Raw genomic sequence first — 22,149 nt, forward strand, 5'->3', positions numbered from 1 at the left:
CATTATTAAAGCTAATTCCACCTATGGCTGTTTACTCTTTTCAATGTGGTCACTGGAAAATTCTCAGTTACATATATGGCTTGCATTTGTGGCTCATGTTTTATTTCTATCGGACAGCACAGGTCTTGTGGGAGCTGAATTGGAAAACATTGATTTACCAATTCAGCATTTATTAGTGTATTTAAGAGATACGTGGTCCCTGCCTCGAGGGCTTCAGATAGGATGGAGAAGGGGACAGATAGGCCAACGTGGAAGTAAAATTTACTGTGATAAATGTTTGAATTGGTCCATATTCCAGGACTCTGGGGACCTGAAAAGAAATCAAGGAAGGCTTCACAGAAGAGGTGACTTTGGTGTTAAGCATTATAGGATGAGTAAGAGTTTGCCAAACAGGGAAAGAAAAGGAGGGGCACTCCAGGCTCAGGGAAGTACACACACAAAAGCCAAGAGGTAGACCACTACGCGGGGTGTTCTGGGGATACAGGAAGTTAATTGTGGCCCAAAAACAGATTGTTGGTGGAAGGGGCCGGAGATGGAGCTGGACTGTGTAGGACCTTGAATGCCAGTAAAGTTTAAACCCAGGGACAAGGCTGAGGCTCAGGAAAGACTCCTAGGCAGGAAGTGGGGGTCCAGGTGTGAGCGAGCTCACCTACCCATCTCCCTCGAAACTCATAAAGGACCAGACCAGACCTAGTTTGAGTGTGAAAAATAAACTATTTTATTTCAGTGTTTGCTCCTTGCGGTTCAGAAGCACATCTACTGCCTGCTTGGAACCCAAGGCTTTTATAAAACCGTAGAGAAATAGAGCTCTATGTATAGAGAAAATATACATGTTGATTAATTGTGTGACTCTTTCCTGTGCAAAGCAAAGTTCTAAATGCAACAGCATGATTCTTTCCAAGTCCTTCTCTGGGATTTGGGGGACCCTGGAGGCTGTGATTTCACCTCCAATAGAGAATCCCCCCTTCTTCCAGCCCAAGGGAGGCCCAGTCATGTAGAAAGAGCAGGAGATAAAATCAGAGCTGACAACTCATGGGCTCCCCAAGCTTCCTCCGGGACAGGGGCTATGTTTGGGGGCCTTAACCCTGCAAAGAAGGGGTAGCTGGGGTGCCAACCTTGTTGGTTAGTGACCAGCACTGGCAGCTAAGGCTGTTGGGAAGTCTAGGCATTGCAGCGGGCAGGCTCATGGGTAGGGCAGGGGTGTCCAGGGCTCTTCTCCCCTAGAACTGGGGTCCGAAGGGTGGTACCTGGGCACAGGAGGGGACCAGGACAGGGGTGGGGACAGAAGGTGGTCACAGTCATGGTTTCACTCTCAGAAATATCCTGGGCCTATGGCTTAAGGCTTTGTGGAGCAGGGAGTGGACCCTGTGGTTATTTACAAGGCTGGGCCATATAAAAGCATTGCAAACATGGAGTGGAGAGGATCCTTGGAGATGAGCTGGTTCAATCACTCCTCTGACCAATAAGGAGACAAAGGCCCAGAGAGGGGAAGGCAGTGCCTGGCCAGACGTGGGGCCTGAACCCAGCCAGGGCTCTGACTCCCAGTCCCCCAGTCCCCTCTCTACCTCCTTGTCTCAGCTGAGTCTTTTTTTGATCAGGTCCCAGACAGCCTCTCCGACAGTCTCAGGTCAGGCTGGGGTTATAAATGGAGCAGTGGACTCAGAGTCAGAGGCCCAGACTCTGTTCTTGGGCCTTCACATTACCCAGCCTTGCTAATAATCATGAGGCCACTGTGCGGAGGGGGCTGCCTCCTCTCTCTAAGCCTCAGTCTCCTCATCCTGGAAGCAGCGCCTACAACAGTTTCCCATGGTGATTAAATGGGTTGGTGGCCCCGTGAGCCCCAGCAAGTGTGGGAGGCACCCAGCACATAGTAGGTGCTTCACAATGGTGAGGTTGAGGGGAAGGGCTATTAAGCTTGGGCTGCTGGGATGTGGAGGGGACCTTGGGCCTGTCACTGTCCCCACCCAGCTCTGGCTGTCCCAAGGGCGCCTGGAGCTGGGTGCAGTCATAGGAAGAGGTACAGGATGCAGTCTAGGGAGCTGGATTCCCTGATCCAGCCAAGGGGCATGCTGTCCCTTTTTTGCCTGCTCCAAGGGGCGAGGAAGTAGATCAAACAATATGGCGGGTGGTCAATGGCTTTCCAAAGGACATCTGGGCAGGAGAGGGAATGTAGGTCTTTCCTCTCTCACCCCAGCCCCAGTCAGCCAAGGTCAGGGCTGCCACTGTTTCTGGCACAGAGCATTCCTCACAGCAAAGGGGGTGAGTGGGGACCCACAGGCTCAGGAGGCCGAGATGGGCCAGGGGCACATTCCATTTCCGAGAGCCCCCATAGGCTGCCCACCCTGCCCTGGGGTCTGGGGCTGAAGAAGGGGCATATTTTCCTCAGTAGCTTGGGATAAGGATTGGGATCAAGGTGGGGGCTGTCAGCAGGCTGGGAGCAGGGGTCCCTTAGGCGGGGCCAATGATGACGTTCCGGAAGCCCTTCACAGCCTTCAGCTTGTCGCTCTCGAAGTTCACCACCAGCTTGTGGAGGCCCACGTGGAGCGGCAGCAGGTCTATTCTCACCTTAACTTCCTCTCCTGCCTCCACAGGGTCTGGGCTGCAGCGAGAGAGGGGGTGGTGAGGAAAAGGGCCCAAGGCCTGGCTCCCCCATGCTGGGGTCCAGCCAGGAGGTCACGTGACCTCCGAGGATCAGCATAGCGTGTCCACGAATGGGCCTCATTCCATGAATGGGCCTCATTCTCGGCCCTCTGCGGGGCCTGGACAATCTGCCCTCCTAGAGTGAACAGTGCATGTGCACGCATGTGTGTCCATGTGCATAAAAGCGGATGGTGCATTTAGGGGCACAAGTGGATATGCTCAGGTAGCCATCTGTGTGAAAATGTATTGAGCTGTACATAGGTGATCTGTGCTTTTTACTGTATATAAGTTACATTACAGTGAAAAAGTAAAAAATAAGAAGTGTGTGCTCGTATGTATGTGTGTGGCTAGGTATCTATGTGGAAACGCCCACACATGCATATGTATGTGCATGCACATGTGTGGACATTCGGAGGGCAGATACCTGTCTATGTGAGGATGCATGTGTCTCAGGTGAGCGCCTACTGACGGATGATGTCACTGTGGAGGTCTGTGGCAGATCTGTGCATGGGTGGTGTCAGCATTGAGAAAGAATGTGACAGTGGGAACTCTAGCTCCAGGGTGTCTGGGATGGGCACAGGTGTGTTGGGGAGATGAGAGGAGGGGATTTTCAGCCAGGGCTTGGTGCCTAAGGACAGTCTCTACCCCTACCGGCATCTGCCCGCTTCCCCCAGGCCCCAAAGCTAGAGCAGCCAGCACTCACATCTCCACCGTCTTCTGCTCCTCAGTCAGGCCGGCCCCCTCCACAGTGAAGGTGCAGCCTTCCAGGGCCACAGGGAGCGGGTTCTGCAGGGACACCTCAGCCACCAGCTTGCGTTTCTGCTTGGGCTCCCCAAGGATCTGGAAGAGGGCATGGAGCAGATGTCAAGGGCTGGTGGGATCCAGGCTGGGCTGTCTGCATTCACTGCAATTTGGCCCAATATTTGCTGAACAAAGCTGTACCCACGTCTGCCATGATCACCCCCCTCCCCCCACATCTGTGCCTCAGTTTCTTCATCTGGAAAACACCGATCGTGCTACCGGCCCAGGTCTCCTGCATGGAGCTGCAATAAGGCTCCACGTGACCCAGGGGATGTCCAAGGTGCCTCCCTTGTCCCAGGGTCTGGAGGGGAAAGATCACAGGCTTTGCCTCTTCTTCACTGTGTGACCTGGGGAAGTTACTCCCCACTCTGTACACCTTGGATTCTTCATGGGAGAGAAATGCCTGACTGAGGGTTCTTGTGAGGATTAACTGAGCTAATATGTGCAAGCTTCCAGCAGAATGTCTGGCACACTGCTCACTGCCTCTCCCTCTGCTGTTTACCATTTAAGTGTAATTGTTGCCCTTAGGGATTGTGGGCTGCGGCTCCTCTAAATGAAGGGCTATAATGATGACGATGGCGATGATAAGGATAGTTAGCTTTCAGTGAGCCCTTATCATGTGCTGAGGATGGCTCTATGTGTTTCTTGTGGATGTGCTTTTAATTCTTACAACACCCCTCAGTGCTATTATTAACCCCATATTACAGATGAATAAACTGAGGCACAGAGGGGCAAACTCACATGCCCAGGGCTGCCCTGGTACAAACTCAGGTAGTGAGATTCTAGTCTATGCCCTTCGCTCCCCCACCCCACCCTGCCCCACCAGTACCCAGTGCCTGGGAGTTCCAGCATTAGTAGTATAGCATTTGAAGGATTCATGACTCTAAGATCCCCAAATTCCATGACCCTATCACTCTGGGATTTTCAGATTCATTCCTAGAGGCTATGAGTCCCCAATTCTCTAGGCTTCATGACGCTTTTCTTCGATGAGGCTAGGATTTGAGGATCGCTAAGGCACCAAAGGTCTGGAGCTTGCAGGGAGGCAGATGTGTGGGGTGGGGGTAGGGATCTGCCCTCTCCCCAGCGCTGAGCTGCCCTGGGACCCTGCCCCTTGCCCAGCCTGCCCTTACCCGGATCTTGATTTCTGGATTCTCCAGGTAGAGGTCCCTCTCAGCCAGCAGGTAGCTGTTGATAACTGGCTCCACGAGGAGGGCCCGCACCTTGATGAGGTTGGACTCCGTGAGGCAGTCACGGTATTTCTCATAGAGGATGCAAAGAGGAACGCTCTTCTCTGCAGAAGGGGAGAAAGGAGGGTGCTCATGTTGCAGAATCACCCCTCCCAACTCTCTTGCAACTCCAAGAGGCACAGAGAGGGGAAGGAATGTGCTTGGGGTCACACAGCGGGGGAACGGCTGGGCGGATCTCTGAACTCCCCACTGGGGCTCCAGGGTTCCCAGGGAGGAGCTGGAGAGTGGACGCTGAACAGCGGGTAGAGGACGCACTTGGACTCCCACGGGCCTGGGTTCTAATCCTGCCTTTGCCTCTTCTAACGGGTGACCCCGCTTGAGCCACTCCACCTCCCAGGTCTTTGATGTTTGGATCTGCATGGCACAGGCACTCCTAAGGCTGTGGGAGGATGAGCTGAGCGAGTGTCCCGGAACAGCCTGGTGTGCTCGGGACTCAGGGTGTGAGAGCCGCCGGCCCTTCATCCTGGGGAGGATCAGAGCCGACATCTGCTTGCTGCACCAGGCACTGCACTTCCCACGGCGGGCTCCTACTGCACCTTCATGACAACCCTAAAAGGCTTGTACTTGTATTACCACCCAACTTACAGATGAGAAAACTGAGTCTCCAGCAGGTGAAATAACATTGTCCTAGGTCACACAGCTGATATGTACCGTGCAGGCATCTGGACTAATAATCCAGATCTTAGAGTCCAACAACATGGTCCACACTCGCTGAAGAATGCCTCTCATGGACATAAGGTCATTTCCCTCCATGAGGCTCGTGATGTTGTACGCGTTGCACAGATGAAGAATCACCTCTGCCAGTAACTGCTCAGATTGGGAGACTTGCCTCTGGCCCTGTCTGGCCGCTCACTGGCTATGTGAGCCCGGGGAGATGACCTCCCTTCTCTGTTTCCCCTCTGTTTCCTCTCTGTTCCCAGATCTCATCACCTGCTGGGCAGAGGTAAGACCAAGGGTCATTGCAGAGCAAAAGCTGCACAGTGATGTGGGGATGAGAAAGAGGCTGGCAGGAACAAACCTACACACCGAAGTGTGGTTCTTAGCCCCATGTTTCTGAAAAGAACACTGAGGCTGGAGGACCTTAGCGGTTTAGCATTTTAAGGATTCATGTAGTTTGGCATTTAAGGAAACAGACCTGGGGTCTGTTTGTAGGAGGCAGGGAGGAGCAGTAAATAAATACAAGTAGTTGGCTGTAGTGGCTCGCGCCTGTAATCCCAGCACTTTGGGAGGCTGAGGCAGGAGGATTGCTTGAGCCCAGGAGTTTGAGACTAGCCTGAGCAACATAGTGAGACCCCATCTCTATAAAAAATACAAACATTCAAGCCGGGAGTGGTGGGGTGAGCCTATAGTTCCAGCTGCTTGGGAGGCTGAAGTGGGAGGATCGCTTGGGCCCGGGAGGTCGAGGCTGCAGTGAGCCGTGATTGCACCACTGCACTCCAGCCTGGGCAACAGAGTGAGACCCTGTCTCAAGAGGGGGAAAAAAAAGAGAGAAAATACAAACAAAATCATGCATATTCAATTCTGGCCAGATACAGTGATGTGCTGTGGACTCTGAGTTTCAGACCTGAGTCTACTGCTAAAGAGGGAGATTGGCAAGGCTTAGGAGGCAACAGGCAAATCAGCACCCTCGGAGACTTTCCCCAGGAGGTCACCTGAAGGACGGCTTGAGACCCGAGGAGACAGTCACTTTCTCACTGTGGAATTCAAGGTTCAGGCTTTGACCTTGAACCTTTGACCGTGAACACTGGTGGTCTGCGTCCCCCTCTTTGGAAAATGCTGCCCCGGTCTACCCACCCCTTTGGCCTTTCATTCCCTGGGTGGATCTGCTCCAACCTCTCATCAGATGACGTGATCTGGGGAAGAAAACCAAACTTTTGTGCCAAAAAGGACAAAAGAGGGTGAAAATTACTAGGTCAAGACCTGGTGGTGCAGACTGGAAATTCTAGCTAGCTCCACAGGAAAGAAGAAAAACATTATCCTCCAGGAGCTTGGAGGATGTGGCCCAACTGTCGACTATTCTAGGCGGTGGAGGCCAGGGCAGGGCTGGACCTTTGAAAGTCTCCGTCCACAGGCCAGTGGCCAAGGCCTTGGTCTTGGGCCAGATGCTGGCTGGGAAGAGGAAACCTGTATGGTCAGTCTCAATCATTCTTTAGACAATTTGCCCTGTTCTAGAAGGTTCCTCTAGGGGATAGTCACCGAGGCCACATTGGCTGCATTCCTGTGACCCATCTGGAGGGATGAGGGAGGAGAGAGCATGAAAGGGTAGAGGCAGGAAGGAGAAGAGAGAGAAGCAGCAGAGAAAGGAGGCAGGGGTGGGGGCAACTGGCTTCCTTTCAGCTGTCCAGGGCCTGGCTTCCTGTCCACCAGCACATGGAAATTCCCCAGATCTTATCATCAAAGAATAACAAGTAACTTAACCACAGTATGGGGGCTTAGAAGGAACGCATCTCAGCTTGAGCTTGGCATTGGAGGTTCCAACAGGGGACTTGGACCAGCCTCACTTTCCAGCCAGAGGCCAATGCCCAGGACCTTCTGTCCTCCCCTTCCCCTCCCTGAAGGCTATGGCTCCAGTGGGTCCCCAGCAGGAGGGACCCCCTCTGTGGTGAGCACGTTCCTGGGAGGATGAGGAAAGCCAGCATGCTTGGCTGATGCCAATGCGGAACAATGCTCTCAGGGTCCCGATGATGTCTTAGAGGTGAGGGCTGACTCCACAGAGGCCTGGGAGGAAGTGATTTTGGTGCGTCTGGCCCAGGCCTGGAGTTCACCTCATGCCACTCGTTCTAGGAGAGACACTTTCTCCCCTTGGAGCAGCTCTGAGCATGAGAAGGAGCTGGTGGGTGTGCACTGAAACGATGGGACTGGGTCTCCAATGTCAAGCCCAAGACTTCACCACTGCTCAATATATCCGTGTAACAAAACCACACTTGGACCTCCTAAATGTATACACACACACACACACACACACACACACACACAGAGAGAGAGAGAGAACAGGGCTGGAAGGGCTCTTAAAAGAGGAATCCACCTTCCCCTTTGTGTGAATGGGGAACCCATAGCCTTGGTGGAGGAGAGGAATACCCAGGATCCCACAGCCAGGCAGCAGGTGGCAGGAACCGGAACTTGGGTGTCCTTGGGTCCTGAACCCCCACACGCCTGTAGAGATGGATCCTGTCCCGGACTCCTGGGGCCTGGATGAGCAGCGAGGGCCGGGTCCTTTCTACACCACTGAGGTGTCAGGGACACAGGAACCCCCGAGCCCAGGGCTGACAACATTGCCTGGGACAGAAGGTGTTCAGGAAAGGTCCACGAGCTTCTCGCCTCCCCACGCCTCTTAGCACTTGCGCTCAGGGAGGAGTGAGGGCCCCACCACGTGCTGGTGCTGCTGTGCCCTTTCCAGATACCTCCTGAGCACGCATCATCTCCCTCAGTCCTCACGGCTGCGGGCGCATCAGGCAGGCATGTCATCACCCCATGTAACAGGCGAGCATGACCCAAGACTCAGAGAGCATGTTCACCGCGCCCACGGTGGTGCATTCAGAGGGCAGCAGAGCTGAGATTCAAAGCTAGGTCTTCCTGGCCTCGGGAAATGTCTTTCAACAGCTTCAGTGTCGGGCCCTGCCCTGGTACCAAGAGGATCTGCCCTCTGAGGGCCTGGCCCCTGCTGAGGAGTCTGCCCAGGGCCTGACAGTGGGTGTGCCCAGGGGGTGCAGCTCCAGGAGTGCCCACGGTGGGCCCAAGATAGAAAAACCAGGAGGCAGCAACTGTCAGCCCCGCCCGCAACACAGACCTACTTTCTTAGGAGGATGAAAGCTGTGTCCCAGACTCCAGCCCATGGGCGCCAAGGGTCCAGGCACCGTCATAGAGGAGAGGGACGATCACTGGTTTGACAGGCAGGAGTCCGGGAAAAGAGACAGGGAAACAAACTCTGTAAACAGAAACCATGCCCCACCAGGGGGCTCTCCAGCATCTCCAGGTGTGGCCACACTGAATCCCAGGCACGAGTGCCTATTGTGTGCACACTGTCTTACCCCCGACCGTCCTGCACTGTCGGATCATGACCCCCAGGAGCCTGATGGGGACGCTAAGGTGCAGGGGGTGGCCATTTGCTCCGGTGACACAGCAAGATGCTGCCCAAAGACGATGTCTTACTTGATTCCGCTGCCCCTCAGACGATGGCCAATGTCTTACTCTGCAGCTCCCAGGTCCTCTCCTAGCCTGGAGACCCCTCTGCCCTCCTCACAGCTGCAGGGCTCCAAATGGCAGAAAGTGGGATGGGGCTGCTGGATGGAGCCCTGGGCTTGATTCCTGGTCCCGCACTGCCTCGCTATGTGACCTCAGTGGCCACGGCTCCTCTGAGGGCCTCAGGCTTATATTTAGGAAGATAACCAGGCACAGTGACAAAGCCAGACAGTGGAAGGGACCCAGGGGACAACCACTGTGCAGGTCTCCACGCAGGAAGCCTGGTGACAAAGTCTTGGCTTGGGGCTGGGTTGGGTGGTCTAATGACACCATGTCACAGAGAAGGGGATCTGCCTAAAAAGGCAACTAGGCTGGTGCTGGGGACACTGGAGAGGGACAATCAAGTCCAGGAAGAAAGCACTTCTCCCTGCAGAGGCCTGGACGCTCCCACCTTTGGCTCGCTGATCTACTCTGCCCAACATAGCAGCTTCTGGCCACATGTGGCTATCTAACTTTCAATACAATTAAAATTTTAGTTTTGGCCAGGTGCGGTGGCTCACACCTATAATCCCAGCACTTTGGGAGGCTGAGACAGGTAGATCACTTGAAGCCAGGAGTCCGAGACCAGCCTGGCCAACATAGTGAAACCCCATCTCTACTAAAAATACAAAAATTAGCTGGGCATGGTGGTGCACCCAGCTACTTGGGAGGCTGAGATTGTAGTGAGCTGAGATTGTGCCACTGCACTGCAGACTGGGCAACAGAGTAAGACTCCATCTCAAAAAAAAAATAAAAAAACAAGCAAACAAACAAACAAACAAACAAAAAAACTTTAGTTCTACAGTTGCACCAGCCACATTTCAAGCACTTAGCAGCCACGTGCAGCTGGTGGCAGCCAGTGGCAGCCATGCTGGATAGGCGGTGCAGACTCAGCACGTCTCCATCACTGTGGAAAGTGCAACAGGCGCTTTCCAAGGCGCTGGGCTAGAGCCTTTTCTTTGAGGCCGAGAGCAACCAGAGGCGCAGGAGAGGTTCTTGAAGGGCCCATGGAGACAGGCTGCTGAGGCATGAGGGGCTGGAGACAGTGGAATTCACTGGGAGAGGACAGCAGAGGGTCTGTGAAAGCAGTCAGGGGTCACACGAAGATGAGGTGAAACCAAACAGTATAGCTGCTGAGAGGACAGGTTTACTCCCCAACTGTGCAACCTTAAGAAAATTACTTAACCTCTCTGTGCCTCCATCTCCTCATCTGGAAAACGGAGCTATGTTAGAATCCACCCCTCACTCTTGCAATAAGAATTAAGTGGGTTGATATTTATAAAATGCTTAGGACAGGGCCTGCCCCAGAGTCAGCGCCACGTAAGTGTCTGTGGGGTGAAATCACACATGCTAAGTGGTTAGGTCACTACCTAGCACGTTGTCAGTTGGCGGTCAACAAATGCTCCAGGAACACAGGGACTTACCAGAGAAAGGCTCCAGGTTGAGGTTGAGCAGGTACTTGGTGCCACACTCGGGCCCCAAGATCCCATTGTAGCTGACGGTGCGGGCACAGAGCAGGAGGCGGCAGACGTACTCCTCAGCGGTGTTGTTGGTGATGTGGGCAAAGACGTCAAAGTCACTGCCCATGTTCATGCTCTGGCCCACACGGATCCGCATGGCCATCCCCGTCTCCTCCTTCTCGGCCAGTTTGTTCAGGTGGTTCGCCCTTGTGAAGGCCTCCCTCTCCTCTGAGGACCCTGTAGGGGTTGGGAAGAGAGCCTCAATCACAGCTGGAATAGATCATAGGAAGGGGGCTGCAACAGGGCGAGCTGACTTCACAGAGGCCTGATGACTCAGGACAGTCCTGAAGGAGCCCCTTCTCTACATTTCTGGGCCAGGAGGACACAGCATTTCATTTATTTTCCACTAGTGAACTCCTATACATCCCTCAAGACTCAACCCCAAATGACACCTCCTCCAGGAAGCCCTCTCTGACCACTCCTTCCCCTGTGTTGTTTTCTGTTTCAAACTTACCTTCTTGAGCTGCTCGAGGGCTAAGTCTGTGTTTTACTTATCCAGTGCCTACAACAGTGCTTGGTGCATACTAGGCACGAATACAGTGCAATCTTTCTTACCTTCAAGCAATTACACAGGGATTACTTCTACCTAAAATCCTTTCCCTCCCTGTCTCTGATTGCTCCCTTCCTTATATTCCATTTGCCTCTCTCCTATGCTCCTTTGATTTTTTCTCCCAGTGTTGTTGGGTGCATATCTATTTCTTCTATCAAACCATCAGCTCTAGACCTTTCAGGGGATGGGGAGAGCATCATTTCATTCTGTGTTATCCCTTTCAGCTAGAGTATGGCCAGGTGCCCCTGGAAAGTCAGAGAGGGTCAGGCCAAGGCAGGAACTATGGTTTCTTAGTCTCCTCTGTGAGCCCTGCTATGCTTAGTAGTTGCTTAGAAATTATATACCATATTGAATTGGCTGTTCGATGTGCTCAAATCCAATTTTTAAAAATAAATCAAGTCCTTTCCCCTGCAACTGATTTAACATCAGTAGGAGAGAACTCTTTCCCTAAATGAATAATCCTCTACCACTGTCCCTCAACATGTTTGCTCGTGTTTCTAAGGAATTGCTTAAGATGGAGTATCGCCTAAGGGGCCATTGCTGCACGTAGGCTACCAATTAAAACACACACACACACATACACGAGCCTGCCGGGCTGGGAAAACCGGATGCTTATCTTCAAGGCCGCGTTAAAGACTCTGAGGGCACATACCCTCTGGGTATTTGTAGGTGTGGGTGATATCCTCCCGCTCGTCTCGGCCCACGCTCTTAGTGCTGATCTTCAGCCCAACGATCAGGGAATGGTTGATGGATTTGTGCACAGACCCATCGTCCTGCTGGATCCAGTCTACAACGTCGGCATTGACCTCCGCAAAGACAAAGGGCGCATCGTACTTGGTGCTCAGGTCGCCCTCCTTGATGGCACGAACTGGAACTGGGCCACAGCAGTACGTCCCTGGCAGGGGTAGAAAGGGGAAGGGATGGGCTTGGGTGAAGGTTGGGTGGTGTCCTCTAAAACCCCCCACAATTCAACCGCATGTAGCCAAAAACCTCAAGACCACGTAGCCCTCTGACGGAAGGACTCCACTTCCAGGAGGGCACCACAGGGCGAGGGTTCAGAATAGGGGCTCTGGAGCACAACTTTTAAGGTTCAAATCCCAGCTCAGCCTCTTATTAGCTGGGTGACTTTGGGCCGGTCACTAACTTCTCGAAGCGGCAGCTTCATGTGGAGATAAGATCTGGGCCCACCTAATGAGCATTCATGAATTATAGAGTAAAGCTCATAGCCTATACTAAATGCTATGCAAGTATTTGATAAATAAAATGGAAATGGATCCCAGACATCCTAAGGAAATTATGGAGCCAAGGACAGGCAACATGTTAGCAAGGAGGACATCTGTCTCATTTCCTGCTCGTCCTGAGAGTGAAGCTCAGTGCCCCACATGGGGCCAGCCCCAGGGCATGTGTGTTCTCCAAGTGAATACGGGTGCCTGATGTTTACATAAGTGTGGTTGATAACCGCCCCACACTGTCCGCAGACTTCCAATGCTGAGGACTAGAGGCTGGATAGATACAGTCTAGCACATCCATGTGATGGACCACGGTCACATTAAATAAAAATTCAAATCACAGAAAACTATCTGCTGGAGAAATGCCAATGCTTTATCCAGAAGTGGACAGAGCTGGGAAAAAATGCTCCATGCCGCTGGAGGTCTTAAACCAGGGCCCACGGATCCCCCCAAGGCACTACCAACAGAATTCAGGGGTCTGTGAACCCTATGATGGGGAAAAAAGGGTATCTTTGTTTTCACTATAGCACTTCCTTCAATTGCAAAAGCAGGAAACGACCATAGCAGCCTGAGGAGCACTTAGGACTTGTCACTCATAAGAACCACGGGCGTGGTCATTACAACCTTACAGCTGTCCCAGATGGCAGGAAATTAATTTATGCTCATAAATTATCTCTACAACTATATTATGGAACTTACTGACTCTACCGCTAGATCTTGTTCTATAAAGAAGCATATGTTATTATATCATAAATTTATTTTTTAAAACTTGTGACAACTGTATTTTAATGTAATTGGTTTTCTTTGTAACGCTATGTATTATATTTTATACATTTAAAAATATTCCCAGAAAGTGTCCATATGCATCACAAAATTTTGCCTTAGTGTACTCTCTCTTTCAAACACACAGGTACTACATATATATATGTGTGTTTATATACATACATATATAAACACACACATATACACCCGCATACAAATAAACGATTTGAAATCAGTGGAAGCTCGTGTGAATGTTAATGCTGCTTATTTTAGCGGGAGGAGACAAAGATGCCATTTGATTTTTTTCTTTGAGCTTCTCTGTATTTCCTGCTTTCCGCAATGCACGTGAATTATTTTTGAGATTTATCAAGAAGTGTGTTATTAAGATGTAAGTGAGGTCCCCCACCCTTGTGTGGACCCGTCAGTGGCCTCCGGGTGAGCTCCTAGTTCTGCCGCCCTCCAGCTGAGTCACTTTAACTCTCCAAGCCTCGGCTTCCCCATCTGTTTGACGCGACAGTGCCCGCCCACGCACCTTCGCTCTTCTCCTGGGGCGTTGGGTCCAGGGCCTGCCAGCCCTCGTACCCCGGCTGCAGGTCCGGCCTGGTCATCCACGACTCCACCCAGCAGTGGAAGTTCCTGAGGGGGATAGGGGGGCGGGAATGAAGCAGAACATGAGCAACATTCATCGCCACCTCCCACGGGCAGACCACGCATTCATGTCCCCAGATGCAAGCTTGCCTCGTCTCTAACTGAGCCCAGCATGTCTCCCCACTGCCTTGTTCTTCCTCCCATGGGGGCCCATCTCACAGCACCCTCTCTAGCCAGGTACCCACTCCTACACCTCAGAGCCCTTCTCAACTCCTCTCCCCTCCTTGCCCCTCTCAGTGGCCCCTTTGACTCCTAATTTCTTGGCTCCATCCCTTCTTTTCTGTCCGTTCAGGGCTTATCACTCCCCACCTGGACCAGGCCCCAGCCCCCTACCCATCTCTTCCCCTCTAGCCCTCCTGGCAGTTGTCAGCCCCGCCCTCTCCCACTCTGAAGCCTTGAGTGACAACCTATTGCTTTTGGAATCAAGCCTGGGCTCCCTAATGTGGCATTCCAGACTCCCGACAACATTTGCAGCATGATTCTTCCTGAGACCCCATCGTGTATGTGGTTGACTTTCCCTCTAGGCCTTCCCCAAGCCTGCTCAAATACTGCTGAACTTTTAAGGCCCAATTCAAATGTGACTTCTTCCAAGAAGCCCTCCGAGGTTTCCTCTCCATGGGGCCCTCCCTACTGGGCTCCGATCCCACCCTGGATCCCACCCTGGCCCCCACCTCACCAGATCATCTCGCTCTTGTCACCCTGGATCTCCCCAAACTCATTGCGGAAGTACTCAATGAGAAGATTGCTGTTCTGGTCATGGGCCGAGTTGTAGTTGGTCACGACGCGGGTGGGGATGCCCAGGCACCTCAGCACTGTTGGAGAGGAGTGGAAAGCGGGGTGAGGGGATGGGCTGAGGTCCTGGAGACATCCGCCCTGCTCTGGGTCTCCACCTGCTCATCTGTATTCCAGGGAACACTGTACCTGCTGTCCAAGTGCTGAGAACATGAGCCAGCCCTTCTTGCCGGGACAATGGCGCCCACCTCTCTGGTCACCCCATGTCCCTTCTATGCCCCTCACATCACAGTTGTCAGAAGGAGACTCTAAAATACAAACCCCGGCCGGGCGTGGTGGGTCACGCCTATAATCCCAGCACTTTGAGAGGCCGAGGGGGGCCTGAGGTCAAGAGTTTGAGACCAGCCTGGCCAATATGGTGAAACCCGTCTCTACTAAAAATACAAAAATTAGCCAGGCATGGTGGTGCACGCCTGTAATCCCAGCTATTCAGGACGAGGCTGAGGCAGGAGAATTGCTTGAACCTGGGAGGCGGAGGTTGTGGTGAGCCAAGATTGCACCACTGCACTCCAGCCTGGGCGACAGAGTGAGACTCCATCTCAAAATGAAATAAAATACAAATCTGATGTCACCACTCATGTGATCAATTGTCCATGGCTCCCCATGGCCCTTGAGGTCAAGGCCAGAGCCCTGGCCATGGCCCTCGGCCCTGCAGAGTCTGGCCCCGACCCCCTCCTTGCACACTGTGCTCCACCACACTGGCCTCCAGCATGATCTGCCTCCGCCAGCTTCAAGGCATCGGTGTCTGCATTTCCCTCTGCCTGGAAGGCTGCCTGCCAGGTTCAGGTTGCCCCATCATTTGCATTCATAGCACGGCTGGAGATCCTTCATCCTTCCAGTGTACAGGCATGTGAGGGATTCTTTAATTAGTCCTCCCAGGACAGTGAGGGATCTGTCTTATGTTAGATCCCGGAGCCCAGCACAGGCCTGTCATTGACTATTTTGTCAAACGGGATGAAGGAGTGGAGGAAGGAGAGAGAAGAGGAAAGAGGGAGGGAGGGAAGGAGTGATTGAATGACTGAGTCTCCCCAAGACAGGGACTTAAAGACTCAAACAGCAGAACAGGCAGAGGAGGGGACAGAGGTCGGGAGACCCAGCTGCTTTCAGCTATGTGACCTGGGACCAGTCCCTTCACCTGTCTGGGCCTTGGTTCCATCTCTCTGTGCATTAGTGATGCCACTGGGGACTCATCATCATTCCCAATGTACAAGAACACGGATGCATGTGGCCCTATAAACAGGTGGCAGCACAGGTCAGGGTCCTCAGACCTGTCCGGAGGGAGGGCCCTGCATTCCTGCCAACGACCTATTTTCTGGGAAAGGGGCTGATGTGGCAATGACAGGTTAAACAGAAACAGGACATTGACTGGCATCTGCAAGCTGAGCTCAAATCAAAGAGGCAAGGAGCACAGGGGAGGAAGGAAAACCCCGGCGTGGATCTCACCCACACTGCCCGCTGGGTGCTCCTGGCAGACAGAATTATGGGTGCTTTTACTCTCTCATTTTAAAAATGTGCTTTTTATGTGTATTGTAAAAGTAACAGATTCCCAGAAAAAATATCTAAAAAATGAAGAGAAACAAGATTACACAATAAGGTGATCTGTGAGACTTTTGTTTTACTTTTAGTTTTGATTGAAGTTGAGTTTGGGAGTGGGGGAGAAGGGATGTGACCTTTGCCCTGGGGCCACCATTGATAGGCCAGGGTAAGAGCTTACTGGTTGGCCCTGGATTCCTGCCAGGAGACTTGTAGGAGCTGGGAGGAAGGAGGAAGGAACAGCTATGACCTCCCCCTCTTGCCTGGTTTCTGTCCCCCTGAGGCCTGGGCAGGGCTCAGCCCTAAGGCTGCCCTCAGTGAAGGCTGGTGTCCTAACTGCAGGTCTTATCCCACCATGCAGCAGGCCTGAGGATGGACCGGAGGACGGGGGAGGTCTGTCTCTGCTGTCCAGGGAGCCAAGTGCCACTCTTGCCCCAGGGGTGGTGTCCCGGGAGGCCTCCTCATCAGTCTAACAGGAGGCTGCCCCAGCACCGTGCTTACCTGGATCAGAGCCTGGCCCTGCTGCTCACCAGCTGTGTGACCTTGGGCAAGCCACTCCCCTCTCTGAGCCTCCATTTCCTCCTCAGTAAGAGAAGCTAATAATAGCAGCTTGTGGGGATTTGTGGTGATTCAGAGAGAGGCCGCGGGTGTGGGCACAGCCTGGTCTGCCCATTCCCAGAGCTAGCATTGAGGGGGTGCTCGGGAACAGCACAGTGTGTCATGGTGCCCGTTATGGCAAATGTCGTCCATCAGTGCTGGCTGATTCATGGACATCGAGGAAGTACAGTGAGGGATCTGGCTGAGAAAGCTGGAATCCCAGGCTCCCCCGGAAATCCCCAAACCCAAGCTTAACCAGAGCCAGAGACTGTGCTAAGTGATCTCTCCCTGGTATGAAGAGCTTCCTATGAATGAGATCAGTCACCATTGTCTCCATTTTATAGATGAGAAAACTGAGGCTTGGAGGCATCAATTCTCTTGCCCAAGTCCACCCAGGGGTTAGTGGCAGAGCTGGATTCAAACCCAGGCAGTCCAGCTCCAGAGTTCATGGGCCAGTTCACCATTGGCTCCCCACGTGAGCTCCACGGTCACGGTGGTCAGACAGCCCTTCTCTTGGCCAAGTTTTCCCTGCCTGGGAAGAGGCTGCAGGGACCAGAACATAGCCCTGCAGTGGGCAGCCGAGGGCAGGATCTGCTGCTCCACCTTCAGGCGGCCACAGCCCAGGGTGACCAGGGTGACCAGGGTTTCTGCAGGTGAGCCTGGGGACCCAGGTCTTGGATTGTGGGGTTTTTCCAGGAAAACCCATGGGCTTCTTTGAAAAGAGGGTTTTAGGGCTCTCAGAGGGAAGTGTCTGGCATGAGGGAGTTTCCACAAGAAAAAGGAATTCAGAGGTCACGGGGAACAGGCAGTCCCAGGCAGAGAGGCAGGGGTCAGAAGGCAAGGACAGCCGAGCTGAGAACCTAAGTTAGGCTGCCTTGACCCAGCCTGCTGGTGTGGAGGATGTGCTGGGGGCCTGCCAGGCACCGTTTCCTGACCCTTAGCACTGGTTTTGGAATCAGAAAAGCTGGAAACCCCAGACCAGCCTTTTAGATTGGGCCTGGTAATAATAATAGTCATGACAATAAACAGTATCATCACATAAGTATTTTCTATTATGCACCCAAAATCATTTTAAGCACTTCCTACATTCATTTATTTATTTAGAGATGAGGTCTCGCTCTGTCACCCAGGCTGGAGTACAGTGGTGCAATCATGACTCACTGCAGCCTCGACCTCCTGGGCTCAAGTGATCCCCCTGCCTCAGCCTCCCAAATCGCTAAGACTACAGGTGCACCACTACCACGCTCAGCTACCTCACACGTATTAACTCATTTAATCCTCACAACCATCCCAGTATAAAGGTACTACCGTCATGCCCATTTTACATACGATGGAACTGTGGTTCAGAGGAGTTAAGTGATTTACCTAAGGACACACAGCTGGTAAGAAGCAGAGCTAGGATCTGAACCCAGGCCTTGACTTCAGAATCTGTGCTCTCTCTCTCTGTTTTTTTGTTTTGTTTTTTTTTTTGAGAGAGGATCTTGCTCCATTGCCCAGGCTGGATTGCAATGGCACAATTGTAGCTCATTGCAGCCAACCTCCTGGGGTCAAGCGATCTTCCTGCCTCAGCCTCCTGAGTAGCCAAGACTCCAGGCACACACAACCATGCCTGCTAATTTTTATTTTATTTTATTTTTTTGTAGAGACAAGGTCTCACTATATTGCCCAGGCTGGTCTCAAACTCCTGGCCTCAAACAATCCTCATGTCTCGAGTCTACATTCTTAGCCAGTGTGTGATGCTAACCCATTCTCATAAGCACCATCATCAGCCTGGCAACAATCATCAACATTTTCTGGCCTTAAATTTTTAAGATTTTTGTTTTAGATTTATTTTACTTTTTTGGTTTTAAATTGCTCGATATTCCCCCTCTGTATTTTAGAACACGCTTTCTTTCTTGACACTGATATTACTGTTAGGATCCAGTTATTACTGGCTAATATTTGCCAAGAGCGACACTGGGCCAGGTTCTGTGCTGAGTGGCTTCATGTCACACCCACTCTAGGAGGAAGGTCTTGATGTTGTCCCCATTTTCCAGACGAGGAAACTGAGGTTCAGAAAGAAGTCATTTGCTCAAGGTCACAGAGCAAGTGGTGGGAGGGAGGGGGTTTTTAACTCAGGTTAAAAATCCTGAGTTTTTGAGGACGTGGGCTCCAGTGACCAAGTTCTCAGCCCTCAGCCCATGCAGTCTCCCCAGTGATAGCCCTTGATCCTAACAACCACCGGAGGGATGGCTATTGGATAAAGGACCGGAGAGGGTGGTCACAGGCTCTAGGCCACATAGCGCATTGAGAGTGTTGGTGGCAGGGGCAGGACCAGGGCAGGGATGTCCTGATTCCTACTCCGGTGCTCTTTGTGCCCCCTCCCAGGGCTCATGACCCACATCCCAGCGTGCAGCTCACCTGTGCAGGCCACGGCGGCGAAGACCCAGCACTGGCCGTACTTGACGCGCTGGCAGCCGTGGTTCTTCCAGCGCCGCAGGATGTCCACGCTGCCGATCCAGGACATGGGGCTGATGCCGTCCCCGTAGTTGTTGTCCCAGCGTCCCAGCAGCACACCCTGGTCATCGTTGCAGTTGACCTGCAACCAGTGGGGCAGCACGGGGACTGAGTCTGGGATGGGGTGATGGCTGTGCCGTCTGGGTGAGCCTGAGTACAGCAGGGGTGAAAGCTGGGGAGCGGAGCTCCAGGGTGAGGAAAGAGCAGGTGCAAAGGGGCCATGGTGTGACAGACTGTGGTGTGCGGCAGATGGTGGGGGCTGGAGCCAGGGGACAGGAGGGAGATGGGGAAAAAGGAGGTGGGCCAGGGTCAAGGTCTTGAACGCGAATGCTGGGGATGCGACTGTCCTGTGAACACAGGATTGCTCGGGAGTGACATGGTGTGATCTAAGTTTTTACAAAGACCTGCTTGGGTCCCCCACCCCAGATTGTGTCGTTCCCCCTAAACTCCCATTACTTCGAGAATAAAATCAGCCTCCTGACCATGATCCAAGAGGCGCTTCTGGTCTCACCCCCTGCCCACTTCTGCAGCTTCCTCTGCACCCACGGGCCCTGCTCACTCCACTCCAGGCACACTGGCCTCTCTTCCTTCTGCAAACCTGCCAAAGTCGCTCCCTTCTCAGGGCCTTTGCACAGCTGTGCCCTCTGCCTGGAATGCCCTTCTCCTGGGTACCACCTTAGGGAGCCCCTCAGCCCCTCCCTGAGCCTGGCCCCGCAGTCCGACGCTCTCACACCTCGGGTTCCTTCAGAGCGTGCACCGTCATTTATGAACCATATGAACTGCCTGCTCGTTCATATGGTATTTTGGTTAGTGTCTGTCTCCTCTCTCCTACCCTCTATAACACAGTCTCCATAAAGCTAGAGATCACACAGGACTTGTACACAGCTGTCTCCCCAGTGCTTAGGACATAAGTGGTACTTGATAAATATTTACTGAAGAAATGAATAAATTAATTGCTCTGGGGGACCCCATAGCATCACCCTCATCTGTGCAAATCCTATCTTTCCAATATAAGGTCTTTTCCCCAAGACTTACCCATCTCCCGGGTCCCCCACCGCACCTAGACTGTGTCTCCACTGCGAGGGAGGGGCCTGCGGGAGCCCCCTGCAGGCCCCACCCCTGGATGGGCCATGCCACTCACTCACCATGCCGCTCACCACCCGGCCCACGTAGATGGGGCTGCTGCGGCGGGAGCAGTCACGGCCGGCGTTCTTCAGGAACTTGGGGTTGACATCTAGAAGCATCAGGCAGATGTCTAGGATCCCATCTTCAAACTGTGTCAGAGGAAACAAGAGGAGAAAGAGGGAGCTGGGAAGGCACCTCCTCCAGGAAGCCTTCCTTGAAGCCTCCAGCAGCTGTTTCCCACTCTGTCCCACACAGCAGACTGGGACGCTCCGGCCGAGTCTACCAAATCTCTCTGGTGGCAGCTTCTCTTGGCCCAGGAGGGAATGGAGTGGGACGATGACTGGGTGAGCCATGAGTGTGTGACAAAGAGGGGGACAATCTTCATCCAGGGCCTGGCTGGGGAGACCTGGGAATCTGGAGCAGGAGCCCATGGAGTGGGCAGCCCGGTGTCCCTGGGGCTCCCCCTCAGAGTCACCTTGGGCCCTGTCACTGTCCCTTTCTCCTCTTGCTCAGCCAAATCTCCCACTTCCCCAAGGCGTGACCCACCCTGCAGAGCTGATGTCAGCCCCCTCGTCCCCCTCCAACCCAGCCCACACACGCTGCTGTGATAGGAACTGAGACAGATTCTAAATACAGAAATCCAGTCCCATCACTCTTCTGTTTCAACCGTATCCACAGTAAAACCTAGACTTCACCGTGCAACCTACAAGGCCCTTCACGATCTGCTCCCATCTCCTCTTTGACCTCATCTCTCACCATTCACACCCACACTCACTCTGCCCAGGCTCACTGCCCCAGGGCCCTTGCATGTGCTATTTCTCTGCTCAGAATGCTCTTCCTGCTACTCTCTGCAGGGCTCACACCTCCTCATCCTTGCCATTCAAATGTCATCCTTCTCAAAAGCAGGACCCCTTCTTGCCACCTTCCATTGGACCACCCACCTCCAGGGGCCCTTCTGTCTGCTCTTTTCCCCCCACCTCTGTGGTCCTTTCCTGGGCCAGATCTCCCTCCAAGCTGCACAACAGCCTTCCATGGTGTGAACCCTCTGTGGCTCCCTATTGCCATCAGCCTGATGTTCAGGGCTGTTCCACAACCTGGACACTGCTGGCTTCTCCCACCTCATCTCTTGGGGCTCCTTCACACACAAGGTATGCCCCAAGCTGCAACATACCTCTCAGGCACGACATAAACTTTCCAACCTCTGAGCTTTCACTTGCATAGTTCCCTTGGCCTGGTATATTGTGCACACACCTCCTTGCATGGCAAACTCCTATTTGTTCTTCAAAGCCCAGCTCAAATATTCCCTACTTCAGGAAGTACCCCCTGATCCCCATAGGCTGTTATTCCTTCCTTCCTCTAGGTCTCATCTTCCTGGACTGTGATCACCTCCAGAAGCTTTGCAAGGGCCATGTCCCACAGCCCAGCACAAGCCCAGATACAAAACAGGACCCTGGGGGCCGGGCGCGGTGGCTCACGCCTGTAATCCCAGCACTTTGGGAGGCTGAGGCGGGCGGATCACGAGGTCAGGAGATCGAGACCATCCTGGTTAACACGGTGAAACCCCGTCTCTACTAAAAAAATACAAAAAATTAGCCGGGTGTGGTGGCGGGCACCTGTAGTCCCAGCTACTCGGGAGGCTGAGGCAGGAGAATGGCGTGAATCCAGGAGGCGGATCTTGTAGTGAGCTGAGATTGCACCACTGCACTCCAGCCTGGGCGACAGAGCGAGACTCCGCCTCAAAAAAAATAAAAAATAGGACCCTGGGAAATAAAGGAAGAACTTGACTTTGTTCTCCTTCTCAGGAGAGAATAAAAAGCCATGAAAACTCAGAGCCAATTCATTTTCTGATGTATTTTATGCATCACGGTCATACCACCATTTCATTTATATCCCACAGCAGGCTACGGGGTTGCTGAGCAGATAGTTTTGCAATTATCATCGTGATATTCAGATGAGAAAACTTTGGTCAGAGCCAGAGATCATACAGGGAA

General features: G+C 52.9%; 1 protein-coding gene across 1 annotated transcript in view; it reads right to left on the reverse strand.

Annotated features, from left to right (window-relative positions):
* Nucleotides 1-694: 694 nt before the first annotated feature.
* Nucleotides 695-22,149, reverse strand: part of TGM2 (transglutaminase 2) — a 37,088-nt gene continuing 15,633 nt past the window's right edge. The window contains exons 5-13 of the mRNA XM_009233571.3: nt 20,179-20,307; nt 18,938-19,115; nt 14,292-14,427; nt 13,500-13,603; nt 11,629-11,871; nt 10,331-10,603; nt 4,572-4,732; nt 3,344-3,480; nt 695-2,599 (exon numbers count right to left, since the gene is read on the reverse strand). Coding sequence (XP_009231846.1) covers nt 2,449-2,599; nt 3,344-3,480; nt 4,572-4,732; nt 10,331-10,603; nt 11,629-11,871; nt 13,500-13,603; nt 14,292-14,427; nt 18,938-19,115; nt 20,179-20,307 — 1,512 coding nt within the window. The 3' untranslated portion in view covers nt 695-2,448. The remainder of the gene's footprint in view (nt 2,600-3,343; nt 3,481-4,571; nt 4,733-10,330; nt 10,604-11,628; nt 11,872-13,499; nt 13,604-14,291; nt 14,428-18,937; nt 19,116-20,178; nt 20,308-22,149) is intronic.

This window comes from Pongo abelii, chromosome 21 (assembly GCF_028885655.2).
Source record: "Pongo abelii isolate AG06213 chromosome 21, NHGRI_mPonAbe1-v2.0_pri, whole genome shotgun sequence".
Lineage (NCBI taxonomy): Eukaryota > Metazoa > Chordata > Mammalia > Primates > Hominidae > Pongo > Pongo abelii.